General features: G+C 42.8%; 1 protein-coding gene across 1 annotated transcript; it reads right to left on the bottom strand.

The window, feature by feature from the left end:
• Positions 1-4,265: 4,265 nt before the first annotated feature.
• Positions 4,266-13,146, bottom strand: LOC146378423 (uncharacterized). The gene is made up of 4 exons (XM_084942590.1): positions 13,045-13,146; positions 10,344-10,930; positions 8,150-8,278; positions 4,266-6,514 (listed from the first exon to the last, which is right to left on the bottom strand). The coding sequence occupies exons 1-4, from the start codon at positions 13,091-13,093 to the stop codon at positions 6,491-6,493; spliced, it is 789 nt and encodes a 262-aa protein (XP_084798716.1). The 5' UTR covers positions 13,094-13,146; the 3' UTR covers positions 4,266-6,490.
• Positions 13,147-15,305: the final 2,159 nt, after the last annotated feature.

Genomic DNA, 15,305 nt, shown 5'->3' with positions numbered 1-15,305 from the left:
AAGCAAAGAACCAAGTTTAAAAAGTGTCTTTAGGCTCTTTGTCACACAAACACATGTGTTGGTGAAACATACAGTGAAGATAACAGTTTGACATTATTGAGCAAACAAGGTGATTCTGAAAGAGCTGCAAACCTGGAATATCTCAGCTGGCTCTGTGTGAGCCGGACAACTGGAGGAGAAAACTAGTGTCAGACCTTCAGCCTCCAACTTCTGATTAAGTTTGATACTCCAGACGTAAAACAACAGCTGGAAACTAATCTTTGCTTTAACTTTACCGTTACAGTTGAGCTAAAAATAACACAAGCAAAGAACAGAGTCAGAGAATATCTGATCTGAAATTATTGACACGTAAAATTCTATATTTCTATTCAGATTGAACGTAGAAGTTTTAACTGAACGATTTACATTTATATACTATTTTAATTTGTGACTATATCAGTAAAGTTTGGGGAAAATTGAAGAGTTAAAACTGTTTCCCTCCAACCATCTTCTGCAGTTAATTACTGTTTCTAAGGCAGACGTGCAGAGTTTCAGCTCTTTTTCATGAATCATATCTTCTTCCTGTTGCACAGGATGGAAACCTGGCAGCCTTTCTGTTTGGGTTTCTGTTGTTTCCATCAGCTTCAAAGCAAAACAAGCAGGTGGACAATATGAAGGAGGAACCTGAATAAGACTGAGGGAGTAAAACACAGACTAAAGAGACTACAGAGAGAATGAGGCACAGGTGAACACGATCAAGACAGTGACAAGAGCTGACTTCCTGTTTCAAAAAGAAGCCCCACCTGGTCTCCAAACCTTCTGTTTGTGAGGGGCAGCCAATCAGAAGGAAGTTGGTTTATAAGGAGACCTCAAGTTCACATGGAAGGTGAACTGAGATCAACTCAAGTCCTGCTGTTGGATGATAATTATTTTTTTTTAAACTGTGAATCTTGCATATTTATTCTAGTAGAGCCCAAGACGTTAAGTAAAGAGGTGAGAATCAAGTAAAGCTGCTTTAAAATGCTTTCATGAATCTTGAGAATAAGTAACTTCCTCTGTGCCGTGTGAACACGCGGCGCTGTACAGGTGTAAGCACGATGTTTGTGACCTGGCTCAGTTTCAGATAACCAGCTGTTGTTGCGGTGGTTGGCCACACCTTTAACCAACGAAACCAGGACTGACATCAGTTTGGATCAGAAGTGTTATCACTTCCCTCCCAGGGTGGAGCCTTTCCATCCACAGTGCCTGAGGTGCACCACCCTCCCACTCTGTGTTTCACTACTTTCATATGTTTTGCAGGAGACGCCGCTGTCACACATGACTCTGTAATGGCCCGCCGTCCTGTCTAACCTGGACCGGTCTCACTGCGATTCAATAGTCCTGACCTACATTTTGTTTTAAAAAAAGCTCCAGAGTAAAATTTCACACTGCTGCCAAGAAAGAGCTGCGCCTGAGCCAGATGTGGGGACACCCACGTGTGATTTCAAGCCGTGCTACAGACCAACTTATGTTTATATCTTTTCCTTAAAGTGTTCCAGTGCACAGTACAGGTGCATCCCTTATTCATGCAGTAATAAGAGGAACCACTGGCCTCTGTGTGGTGTTGTAATGGAGACAATGCCATGACAGCACGATCTCTTGGTGTGTCTGACAGTTATAAATGAAGGCAAACAAATGCCAACCTGTGATACTCCCAGCTCCTGTCCCACAGGAGAACAGCAGGGATGGTGGGTGTGGAAAGTCATGGAGAAAGTTCAATTCTTATCAGACACAGAAGCAGAGCCGAGAGGAGGCCGGAGAGCACGCGCCGCACACACACCGCGTCGCTCAGCATGTGTCGAATCTCATTAGTCTGCTTAAATAATGACCTTGAATCCAACAGGGAAGTCTGAAAAACTGTTACAAAGCCCAGCTTCATAGGAGGAATAAATCCGAAGCGTTCCAGGTTCATTCCATGTAAAATCAATCAAACTTGGGTAAACTTTGAGGAGACATCGTGTGGCCTCGGCGGCTGCTTAATCAAGTTGTGTCATATTTGATGGCTTCTGGTCATAAATCCCTCGATTTTCCTCTTTTAACAAAGCTCACGGCTGTGAAACAGCAACATTGATGGTCACGTGTTTAATAAGAGTTTGTCTGAGGATGAACTGATTTCTGAGCAGCACTGAACACACCATAAGAAAGTTTGGTTATAAGTCATAAGCTGAACCAGTCTAGACCTGGATGAGCCGTCACTGTGAAACTGTTCAAAGTGTGAAGGTAACATTTTTCATGGCTTCAGTAAATATACTAAAGTTACTGTAGAAAAAACATCAGCTGATTCTGGCGGTCAGGTGACAGGACAACACGACAGGATGTTGCTGGCAGAATATTTTGTGTGTATTTTACAAGAAGTTATTTTTAGCACTTAAATCCACTAAAATTATTTATTTTCATAGTTTTTTATTGTTTTCCATTTTGAATAAAACATCATTGTTGCAATACGCCAGAGAGCATCAAGTTCAACAATGCGAGGCGTTCAGGTGCATCACTGCAGAATCGGAAATCATTGAAATGATAAAGAAGAAAAATAAAACAGGAAATGCTGATGAGAACAATCATATGTGGCTGTATGTGTGTTCATGCGCCCTCTTACATGTGTGGCATATAAAAGCTCTTGAAATCACACCACTTATAGATATCTGTATATGATTGTTCCACATTAACCTAACATCACTGCTTACATCTTCTCGTCCACTGAAATCTTTTGTGTTATTTCTTATAATAAGAAACACTAATAGCTTTATTTATAGCTAGCTGTTTTTAACATTTAGATGAAAAGGATTTGTCCTACATACTCGTTCATAGTTTGGTACTTGAAAGGAAAAGGACGACTTTTGGCTGCTCAATAAACTGAATGTGACTTTTTGAAAAGAGAAAATAATTCGATTGCGTAACAAAGTTCCTGCCCTGACGTCAGCATCCATAGGGAGGTTTGTGGAAAGGCAGACACTCCCGAGCTGTCCGAGCTCGGGCTGTTGTGTTCCTGAGGTGAATAAAAAGTAAAAGTCAACAGAACGGCCAAGCCCTGTCGCGGTCATACGAGCTTCCTTTCAAAGCATTCGCTCAGGTGAGTCAGGCAGATGAATACCTATCAGCCTGTCAGTCATCATGAAACCCGAGCCCTTGAGCGCATTACACATGTGTTATATCTAAGGGCGTTTAAAGCACTGATTACAGAGGGCCTGACATGTTTCCTGTTATGAGATGTTAAAGCTGGATTTGGATTTAGAGTCCAGATTTGCCCAAACGACCCACCCAGCAAACATTTCCACCCTGACCAACGTCAGCTGAGGTCGTCTCTCAGCATCGTCTTGGTTTAAAAACAGCTCTGAAATAAAAGTTGTGCTGATGTCAGAGAACCAATTCTGCCATTAGCAGGACTGTTTGTTCAAATGCTGTTTTATATTTTTTATTGATGGCTGATGTTTATGGCACGTACATATGTCAGAAATATGAGGTATGTCTTGTTGTATAACTTGTTAGTATTTAAAAGTAGAATGGGAGGCAGAGCCTTCAGTTTTCAGGCCCCTCTTCTGTGGAACCAGCTTCCAGTTTGGATTCGGGAGACAGAAACTATCTCTACTTTCAAGATTAGGCTTCAAACTTTCCTTTTTGCTAAAGGATATAGTTAGGGCTGGACCAGGTGACCCTGAATCCTCCCTTAGTTATGCTGCAGTAGGTGTAGGCTGCCGGGGATTCCCATGATGCACTGGGTGTTTATACACCTCTCTGCATGTGATCATTAGTTGTTATTAATCTCTGTCTCTCTTCCACAGCATGTCTTTATCCTGTCTTCCTTCTCTCACCCCAACCAATCACAGCAGATGGCCCCGCCCCTCCCTGAGTCTGGTTCTGCAGGAGGTTTTTTCCTGTTAAAAGGAAGTTTTTCCTTCCCACTGTCGCCAAAGTGCTGCTCATAGGGGGTCATATGATTGTTGGGTTTTCTCTGTATGTATTTTTGTAGGGTCGACCTTACAATATAAAGCACCTTGAGGCGACTGTTGTTGTGATTTGGCGCTGTGTACATAAAATTGAATTGAACTGAAGGCTTCATCTGTAACGTGGTACCTTCTACATTTAGATGAATATAAGATATTGATGCTGTGGAAACGATGCGTTAAAGTTAAACAAAGACAAATTTGTAACAAGATAAATACACATGATGACAAACAACGATACAATAAACTTTTGCAGATTTGTTTATTCAGATAAAATATAAAAGATAAAAAAAAAAAGCCCAGAGAAATGGAAACCTAAAACGAGTGAGCGTGTTTCTCTTCGCTGGTAACGGTTGCTGTGATGCTGACTCAGTTCAGAGCCCATCCCAGCCTCTTTATGTTGATATCGGCTTTATCACTCCTGCTAAACGCTCCCAAGTTCATACATTCCTCCGCAGCTCCGCCCGCTCCACACCCGCCTTCTCTTTCTGTCTTTGTGACCGAGCTGCTTTGTTGGAAAGAATAAACTTAGACTTTGGTTTGAAAAGATGAATCAAACCTGCAACAATGAGGATTTGCTTTCAGGCCACGATTGTCCTGCTGCCAACATAACAAACAAAAAAGTGGGACATTGGAGCCGCTGCCAAACCAACACACGCAATAAAAGTACAAATAATAGCAAAGTTATTACCAGGAAAGAAAAACAGTGGGAAAAAGAAGCACGAACATTTTTCAAAAACCCTCAATAGTCTTAAAAATAACACGAAGAATTGATTTAGGTGTAAAAAGAAGAGTACCATGGGACACAAGTGGAAACAACAGCTTCATATCATGTGAACTGTTAGTGTCACTGGCAGCTATAGAAACAGTGAAAACATGGAGCATATGTAATTACAGGCACAACAGTGTGTTTGTATAGAAAATCCCGTTTTGCATTCTGTAGCTTTTTATATCAATAATAATATAATTAAATGGCTGCTGAGTAGGTGTGACATTAATTCTCCAACAGTAAGGAGGGAAAATACATGTATGAAATGTTTATAAAGTGTATTTATGCACTGGAACTGCACCTCAGCAGCCACTTCATTAGGTACACCTGTAAACGTTCCTGGAAACCAGATTTCGGTTCATGTCGATGTGACATCATCGTACAGCTTCCTCCACATCTCAAAGGCGCTCAGCGGGACTGAGATCTGTGACTGTGGACGTCATCTGGGCACCGTGAATTCATCGTCATGTTCAAGAAACCAGTTTGAGACGATCTGAGCTGTGTGACACGAGCAGCCAATCAGAAGGTGGTGCAATGTGGTCATAAAGGTTTGGACACGGTCAGCGACAAGACTCGGGTCGGCATGGAGTTGAAACGATGCTCAGTCGGTACCAAGGGGCCCAAAGTGTGCCCAGAAAATATCCCCCAGTCCATCACACCACCGGCAGCGTGAACCGTTAATACAAGGCAGGGCGGATCCATGCGTTCATGCTGTTTACACCCAGTTCTGATCCTACGGACTCGGTAGATCAGTGTTTTTGTTTGTGGTGAGTGTTTGTGAGCTGTAGCTTCTGTTTCCTGTTCTTAGCTGACAGAAGTGGCCCCCGGTGTGGTCGCCTGCTGCTGAAGCCCATCTGCTTCGAGCTTCGACGTGTGCACCGAGTGGACGCTGGAGTGACTGTTGCCTTTATCAGCTGAAAGGTGTCCATTCTCATGGACCTCTGGCAGTGTCTCACAGCTGCTCACTGGCTCTTTTCTTGCTTTTGGACCGTTCTCTGTGAACTTGGAGATGGTGGTGTGGGAACATCCCAGCACATCTCCTTTTTCTGAAATGCTCAGACCAACAACTCGACCAAAGTCACTTAAATCACTTCAGCCTGGCTTGAGCATGTCCAGATGTGTGAACGCACTGAGTTGGAGCCATGTGATTGGCTGATTAGATATTTGAATCAGCCTAACTGGTGTACCTAATGCAATGGCAAGTGAGGGTACATCCTGTCGCAAAAAATGACAAAAGATAAAGAATAAGAAGAAAAATAAAAGGTAATCTAACCTAACGATAGTCACAACATCAACTCAGGAATTAAAACTAATGTGAGATGATTTTGATTTTTAAGAGGAAACAAAGCCAAAGTAATACTGGTCAAATAGAAACGTAAATATGGAAGATTTTTCTAAAGATTGCAAAATGTGACAGTCTGGAAGGAATGAAAATCAGATACATGTAAAATTTGTGTTATAATTGTGACAACATAATAAAAATATGATAACAAAAGTAAAATATAAATGCACCTAAATCCACCGATCAGTGTAACCGCGTGTTTCTGATTTTTCTGTTTTGTTTCCCTTTAAATAAAATTGTATTTTCTGCTTTTTGTTGAGACCTTTAAAAAACAGCAAAGCGACAACAACAGTTTTTGTTCAGAGAATAAATTAATGTTCATGACATTAAAACAGTAATTATGACAGATGTAAAAAAGACTGAGAGATACAAAGTAAACGTGTTGCGTTGGTCTGATCCTCGATGAGTGGGCGTCCGCGTTTAGCTCGGCCGCTCGGTCTGCTCCTGGAAAAGACGGACGACGGGATGAGCATCGAGATTATTTAAACAGCACTCGTTCCTCACTTATTCACCAATAACACAACAACTGTGGGCGGAAGCAGTGAATATTATCTTAATTATTGATTTTGGAACGTGACAATAAGTGTCATAAATCCTGCACCGTCATCGGGGTCATAAAGGGGGAAAAGGTGGAGAATGTAAACTGTGACCGGCAGGAATGATTTACAGACGTATGAAAAGGCGTTACTTTACCCAGCGCCTGCTGATAACAAAAGCTAAAGTATTTTAGTGGCTGGGTTTTTAAAATATTTGCTAAAATCAATATTCACTCAGCCCTTGTTTGTCCAATTCCTTTCAGTCATAGTCACTTTATTAAATTATGGGAAGGTTCGACCTGGATTTTTTACATTTCCAGTTTAAACTTCAGTTAACTGTGACTATCCCAGTCCACAATCTGCAGTTTCTCTAACGTCCACTAGAGGTGCCAGCAGTGAGCCAGTCTGTTTAGTGCGTGATACAAAATGTCTCTATCGCTAATATCCTAAACCTAACATCTGCCCAGCAGCTCGAGAAGACGTTTACAGGGTAACATAGCCTGCGTAGCACGAGCTGATAACTCCACCTTCTCTCTCTGATGGGCGGGCCGATCGATGATGTCACATGTGTGTCCGCTGTCTCAGGTCAGCCATCGTGTTAAATAAGGTCTGTAGTTAACAGGTTAGAGACCTTTAGATACCTGGACCTAAAGCTGGAACATGCCACGTGTCCCAGAGGTGTGATTGTTACGGAGTACAGCGGAGAGAATCCCCCACTAAGCTTTTGGGTTGGCATTACTTTAGATTTTTTTTGTATTAATTGCATGCTTTGGCGTTTCTTTGTGTTTGGTGTGAGGTGTGGGCCACACCCACGTGGGAGTGCAGATTCTACTCTAGTCCAGCTGCCAGCTGTTTGGAGTTGAGTACAAGGAGCAGCTGATTGGGGAGGATTGGAGGGGAGAGGAACCAGGAAGTGGGGGTTGTTGTTGTCTTTTAGTAGGACACTGGTGCAGCAGGGAAGCCTCGAAGATTCCAGGATGAAGTGTGCACATTTTAACGGAAAAGATCCCTGAAAGAACCCTGACCGCGGTGGCTTTGGGCCTTGGATTCCTGGCCAGAGTTGTGTCTTCAGCCAGTAGTTTGACCCGGAGAAAGAAAAAAGAAATCTTGCGTACCCCATTGCAGTGTGCGTGTGGTGGTTCCTTACTGGTCAATGTTAGAGCTACTACTTCCTCGTACGGAGGCCATTTTGGGCCTTGCGTAACATGATGACAGACGTTGATGTATGGTGATGCAGTTTGTTAATGTTTCAAAAATGATGAAATGTGTTCATTCATGTGTTTAATGTCACTGAACGTGGAGGAACTTGTACACAGATTATTTTCTGCATGAGCCTGTCGGGTGTTTGCTCAGGGATCCAGGATGATGCTAACTTCTGTGACAAATATCCAATGTGAGGACACAGTGTGACATGTCCTCACGAGCATCAGGGGCGAACAGGCGGGTGGCCTCTGAGGACTTCCGAGAGGTTACTGTGGCCCTCTTTGTGAGGACATGATTAATTTTACGTGAACCCTTCAAATATTTGTAAGTTTGGACTTACGTATGGTCTCCCATTGGTGGCTTCAAAGCGCCCGTGAGTGGTGTAGAGAGGGATGTCGTCTCTGCTGTTCAGGTGGTCGTAGGGACTGAAGCCTTGGGAGCGCCCCCTGTAGCAGCAGCACCACACCAGCTGGAGAGACAAAACAATTAGCCTGACTCAGTCTGAATGTTTAAAATCCACAGTGATGATGAAAGGAGGAAGCTTATTAAACACGAGATATGTTTGCTGTGTGCAAATATACATGGCCATCAGGCAGAAACTTAGACTGTCTGCTGAGGGCGCTCGTGCCAATCATGTGCTCCGATCAGTGTTTGTTATTATTGTTGCCACATAAATGCACAGAATCTGACTTTTTTCTCAGTAATAAGGCCTTAAAGAAGCATTTCTGCTGCTATGGGGAGTGGCTGTTTCAGTCTCAGATTTTGTGTGAATTCAGTGAACTCTGAGTCAGTATTTTATCCCCAAATGGAAAACGCTCTGACTTTGGTCCAGCTCCGGGGCAAACGCTAAATGCCGGTGTCGCGTTTCACTGCTGATCATTGCTCTCGCAGCGAAGAATAAAAGTCCTGTAGTCCTCGTCCATGAGTCAGAAGTGTGGTGTTTCTTATAATCGCTCAAACCTCGGGGGCATTTGCCTTTTTTTCTTTTCTTTCTTTTTTCTGCTGCCTCAGATTTCTCAGTGAGCAAAACAATCAGGATGTAAAGCTAAAATGTAAAATTGGTGCTGATAAAAATCTACAGGGTGACCAATGATTGAATTAAGCAGCAAGTCCTGAAGAACATGCAGGACTCAAATAACGAGCACATTACTCTGGAGGAAGAATGTGCTGAGACCGCAGCAGGCTGCAGATGTCACCAGCACGTTTCAGACGCGCTTTGATTACTGGGATGAAAGCTCAGCAAATTTGTGTTGATTTCTTATTGGTTAAAAAAAGGCAACCCTGAATTGACTGCAGTAACTCTGAAGACAAAGAGGATATTTAAAACTAGACGGAAAGAAAGCGGAGAAGTCCAAAGACCTGCTAGAAGCATGTAAGGTAATAACTGGTTTGGTCTCGGGCCCGAGGATCTGCTACACTGCACAGATTGTTCAATTTGTGCTCTAATTACAACAATGTCACCATGTTGCCCAGCAACCACCGACCAACAGGATAACATTACATTTATTTAGCAATTCTTCAGATAGAAAACATTAGAGAAACATTTTATTATTTGAATTTCGTAACATTAACGTCTAATTTAACTTTAATGTTATGATATATGACATTTTAATGCTGGCATGTTGCCCGGCAACCACCTAACAATGAACTATAATGGCATTTATGATGGTAAATGTGACAGTGGCAGTAGATCAAATGGAAATAATAAGTCGGGTGTCATGGATACACGAAACGTCCAGATTCTGTCTGAAAAGACGAGATGGAAACTTTACTGCTGATCGATTCCTGTTAGAATGTAAAAAATATTATTTCAACAATACTTAAAGTTTGTACAGGCCGACGTCTTAGAGCACCCACTGTGAGGCAGCAGTGTTGTGACCGTGGGCTACCCTTTAAAAACACCTTTGTGAAAAGTTGGGTTGTGATTGCCGCCATTTCCCAACTCTCTGTGGTTCTCATGACCATTGATCAGTGGTCATGAGAATTTTCATATTAATGATCAAGGAACTGACCTCCCAGCACATTGTTCATGCAGGGCTGCCAGTTTCAGTCATTGTGCAAATGTACAGTTTATAAAATTGGGGAAGAAGTCGCCTGGATGAGTGACGAAACGTTTCTCCCACTGAAAACGTCCAGGTGAACAGAGTCAACCTTTTGGGCTTGTGTTGTGTTTGGGATTTCAGGACCAAAGTGCTCCTCTGTAAAGGAAACACTTGATTCGTAGTTTACGAAAATAAATGTTGAACGACAGAATTGACTGAATTCAAAATGTGACGATGCCCCGACCTAATGAGGCCAGAAACATGATGCCAAAGGATGCCTCGGGTGTGTCTGTGAGATGCAGCTTTGATAAAATGCTGGTATTTGAAACCCTGGCAGTGGCAACGCAGCGGTTACCGAATGTGGCGCAGTCCCTGAACGCACCGCGGACCAGAGGCAGTGTGTTGGTCTCCATATTTGCTGTGATGGATTGTGGGGTGTCTATAAAGATGTGATTTGACTTCCTGGAGTGAAGGTGAAATGTGTGCACTCACCAGTCCGATCAGCAGCAGGAGCAGCAGCAGCAGAACCACAGCCGCCAGGACCAGCAGAGCTATGCCCCACCCAGGAACCCCCGCACTGCTGCCGGCCGCAGACGCCGCTGTGCTCTGGGTCGTACTCGTGGACGTGCTCGGAGTTGTGGTCGACTGGTTTGTGGCCGTTCCGTTGCTCTCTGTGGAAGGGGGGGATGTCGTGGAGGAATTGGTGTTGGTGCCGTTACCGGGCGAAGCGGTTGTAGAGGTTGTGTTGTTTGCTGAAGAGCTGTTGTGCGGGGTCGTGACATTCGGAGAGGCGGTTGTCGGGTTCGTCGTCACTGCGGTGGTGTTGGTGGCACTGGGAACAGATGTACTGGTGGTATTGGTGGCACTGGGAACAGATGTACTGGTGGTATTGATGGTACTGGGAACAGATGTACTGGTGGTATTGGTGGCACTGGGAACAGATGTACTGGTGGTGTTGAATCCAGTAGATGTTGTTGCGTTGTTAGAAGAGGTGCTGAGGGAGAAACTGGTGATGTGAGTGATGGTGGATGCAGTTGGTGTTGTGTTGGTCCCATTGGTTGAGTTTGTTCCAGAGGCCACTAATGGAACAAGAACAGTTTTAAATAAACTCAGTCAATCTTATGACCATTGATCATACCATCCTGATTAACAGGCTCCGGGACGTAGTTGGTGTGTCCGGTCTGGCTCTGGAGTGGTTTCAGTCGTACCTCTCCAACAGATCTTTTAGTGTTTTTGCGAATCGGTTTATGTCACATTCTAAAGATCTGACATGTGGGGTACCGCAGGGTTCAGTTCTGGGTCCTATTCTATTTCTTTTGTACATGTTACCTCTAGGACTTATAATTAGGCAGTTCCCTGAGGTGTCTTATCACTTCTATGCTGATGATATTCAGCTCTATTGCTCTTTTAAGCCGAGGAAGTCCATAAACTGTCCTCTTTAATTAAATGTTTAGCTTCCATTGAACAGTGGGTTGGTGACAACTACTTACAGTTGAACTCTGAGAAGTCAGAAACATTAATTATTGCCCCCGACAACCAGATATCTCTAATCAAACAGCATCTTGGTTCTCTTGGCTCATCTGTTCACCTGAGCCTTAGGTACCTTGGTGTGATGTTTGATTCTGCCATGTCCCTAGAACAACACTCTCGCCAGTTAATTAGGAACGGCCTTTTTCAGCTAAGAAACATCTCCAAACTGCAAACTTTGCTGTCTAAATCTGAGTTAGAAATGGTTATTCATGCTTTTATTTCATCTCGCTTAGATTATTGTAACAGCCTTTTTCTTTGTTTGAGCAAAAGGAATCTTGACCGTCTCCAGTTAGTCCAGAATGCTGCTGCAAGGCTTTTAACTAAGACACGAAAAAGAGAGCACATAACACCAGTGTTACGTTCATTACACTGGCTTCCAGTACATTTCAGAATTCATTTTAAAATCTTGGTACTGACTTTTAAAGCTTTGAATTGTGATGCCCCTGCTTACATTTCTGATCTTTTAGAACCCCACGCTCCTTCTCGCAGCCTGAGATCTTCTAATCAAAGGCTGTTGGTAGTCGCTCGAACATATTTTAAAACCAGAGGTGATAGATTTTTTAGAGCGGTGGCCCCCAGGTTGTAGAGTGCTCTCCCTCCATCATGACGTTGCCTTGATTGTATTTATTCTTTTAAAAAGCAACTTAAGACTCATTTATTTAGATTGGCTTTTAATTAGATTTGTGCTGTGTTTTATTATTAATGTATTTTATGTATTTCTGTTTTATATTACTGTGAAGCACTTTGTGGTTTTTATCCTGTGAAAAATGCTGTATAAATAAATTGATTTGATTTGATTTATGATGACTGTGACCGAGGCAGGAATCAAAGGTATCGATGTGTGATTTTAATGAGGCTGCAAAGTGCCGTGTATGGTACTTCACTGCCTTAATTTCACTCTGCTCACCTCACCTGTGAGCTCAGTAAACACTGATCAGTCGCTTGCCCCAATCACTAGTTTTAATGAATAAAACAATATGAAATCATGCTGCAATTATAGGGAAAACATGATCATGGAGGATGATGAATTTTAGAAGTTTTAGATAGATCTCACAGACTGTTTCAAAATAACATCCTGTGTTGCTTCCGTCAGATCACTTCTTTCACACTAACAGCTGTTAAACACCAAATAAAACAGAGATTGAGTCTGTAGCATCTTTCCCCCTGACGAGGCTTCACCACCACACGTGAAGCCTCCCAAAATATCTGATGCATCTCTCACATGCTGAGATTTGCTGATTTTTGAGGTTAAAATACTAACGATGAAGTAAATGATGAAGACAACAGACCATAGAAAGGCGATCTGTGCTGCACTGAAACATGACACAGACGTCACAGCAAGGCGAATCTCAGGGTTCGAGGCTGATACTCACACACAAAAGAAAACGTTTGGAAACTGAATGTAACTATTTCTGGACAGTTTATCAATCAGCAGGTTAATAAATGATGGAAACAATCAGACCGAGTGAGCTCAGCTGCAGACCGTCGCTAAACTAAAGGACTATTCTTTCTCTTTTATATCTTTGACAGCTTTAGTTTCCATTGTTTAACATGTTTGTGTTCCTCTGATGCTCGATTTCTATTTTGTTTCGAGTCTGAGACGGAACAGAAAAGAGTAAAACAGAAGATCTAAAAAGGTGTAGTTTAGGTGTAGTTTTCCAACCTGAGGCGGTGAGGCTGAGAGCGAAGCAGAGCGTGAGCAGTTTCTCCATCTTTCTGCAGGAAATCCGAAAGTTTGTGACAAAGATCTCAGTGTGAGCGGCCGCCGGAGTCTGTTTCCATCCAGAGAAAGACTCCTTTATACACCCGCCTCACCTGCACACAGGTGGGGGAGAGAGAGGAGGGAGGGGCTGCGTTCCTCCGCCTCCCAACATGCCTTTGGGTTTCAGCAACAGCAGAGCTCCACTCTGTGGTCACAGCTCAGTTTCCTGTTTCATTCTTATTTGTCTGTTTGTGCAGCTGTTTAAACCCGAGAGATAAAAAACAAACCCAACGAGGAATCTCTGATCCGAGTGTGCCGACACAGAACGCTGCAGCTTTGGGGATGGATCCATAACATCGTAGATCAATACGGAAATAAACGCACACTCACCAGCGTCAGCAGCCCGTTAAGTGTAGATTGTACAGAAGTGTGTTTGTGCCACACAGTTTTTCAGATTTGTGTCAAAGCATGTGGAAAAACTCTTCTGTTTATCTTTCAACTCATCTTTGTTTATTTTCTATGAATTTTTACCTTCTGATTAAAACAGTAGGTTTAGGAGAAACTGCCGCTCGACACAGACTGAAGGTTGCCAGGTTTCACCGGCTGGCTGAGTCGATGCTTCGGGCATGCGTGGCCGCACTGAGTGGGGTGTTCCCCTCACAGACGGGAGGTTAGCTGGACGAAGAGCAGCCGAGTCGTCTGTTTGCATCACAAACTGTACAATAAATGACATTTTCCGGTTTCACTGAAGTTAACATAAACGTTGGAACATTGTTGCTGTTTTGTGTGTAGCTGTGATTGATGCATCACACAAAACTGGTACATTTATGAGGACGTGTTTGTTTTTTTAGTCAAGGAGCAATTTCACTTCACTTTTCAAGCTTAAGGTGGAAGATAACATTTCAGTGCTTCGAACAATAACTCAGAAGAAATGTTGAAATTTAAACGTGTTTCCATTTTTCCACCGTAAGAAAAACGAGTGGACATTAATGCTTCAGCTATCTGTGAGTCCATCGATGAATCAAGTGATCGGATAAGAAACACTTTTGTCTTATTAAAGACGACTAGGAAATATTCAAAACAGGAAAAAGCAGTTTTCTTCTGCTTATGCAGGAAAAACAAGAGTTGTGACAGTTTTGTATTTCCTGGATGAACTTAATAAAACTTAAACTTAAATAAAAAACAAGCTTTTTATTTTTAGATTTTTTAAATATTAGTGTAATTTAGTTAGTATAACCAATAAGTCTCATGAAAAATAAAGTTACTAAAGCTTTGAGGTAAATGTGGTGCAGTACGCCCGTGTTCCTCTTTAGACTTGCTTCTGTATCTGTAACTACTAGCTTAATACTGTAACTAGTATTACAGTATTAAACTAAATCAGTACAAACTGAAAGCTGATTTAACTGTAGACTGTATATTAAAGATGGCTGTGGCCACCGTCAAGTCAGGATTTAATTTGTGAAACCCCACAGTGAAGTCTTAAAATGTCTACATGCATCATCACGGCGCAGCTTCACTCTCCAAACGAGACCACGAGGTGCAAAATAACATTCATGCAGTTTTAGTAACACTGAGGGTGTAAAGACATCAGGAAAGCGTCAACTGAGGTCAAAGGTTGGTGAGAAATGCAGTCGTTTTCACAGATTCACAATGAAACATCTTTAAACAACCAGAGGAGTCGCCCCCTGCTGGCTGTGAGAAAGAATGCAGGTCGTTCACTTTTTGACATACTGCCTGAAAATTGTGATGCAGTCACAAAATCTTTGTTCTTTGATACAAAGCTGCACTAAGTGTCCATGTCTCATGTTGCTGCCTGATTCAGGTGAGGTGAACAGGGTGGAGCCGCAGAGCAGCTGACTGTGATTGGCTGATTAACCACAGGTAACCACAGCACACGCTCGTCTTACACAGGAAGTCATTGGCCTCACAGGGGCGCACAACGAAGCAGACGAATGAGTTATGATGTGCTCAAATATGCTAGAACATAAACATATGCTTATATCTGCAGGTGATAAATGACCAGCTGCTTTTATGGGTTTTTCTACATTAATCTCTGGCACCCGTTCCACAGATGTCTGACACATGATTGGACTTTCATGCTACTTTAGCCATGCAAGCCCCTTTTTACCGGAGTCAGAGGCAGAAAGCCTGAGTTACACTGAACAAAGCTGGGTGACTGTACTGAACTCAACACTGAACCCTGATCAAACGAGAAGCACAGC

The sequence above is a fragment of the Perissodus microlepis genome, chromosome 11 (genome assembly GCF_051167445.1).
Source record: "Perissodus microlepis isolate ML-2025 ecotype Zambia chromosome 11, ASM5116744v1, whole genome shotgun sequence".
NCBI lineage: Eukaryota > Metazoa > Chordata > Actinopteri > Cichliformes > Cichlidae > Perissodus > Perissodus microlepis.
The sequence above is the reverse complement of the archived record's forward strand: the minus strand, read 5'-3'. Positions and strand labels throughout refer to the sequence as shown.

What these genes read in the sequence shown, in the direction of transcription:
- LOC146378423 (XM_084942590.1), bottom strand. Translation starts at nt 13,093, where the DNA reads ATGGAGAAACTGCTCACGCTCTGCTTCGCTCTCAGCCTCACCGCCTCA. An exon ending in TCTCAGCCTCACCGCCTCAG is followed by an intron (nt 10,931 to 13,044) that starts GTTGGAAAACTA and finishes TTGTTCCATTAG; the next exon opens with TGGCCTCTGGAACAAACTCA. An exon ending in CCACCAATGGGAGACCATAC is followed by an intron (nt 6,515 to 8,149) that starts GTAAGTCCAAAC and finishes CGTCTTTTCCAG; the next exon opens with GAGCAGACCGAGCGGCCGAG.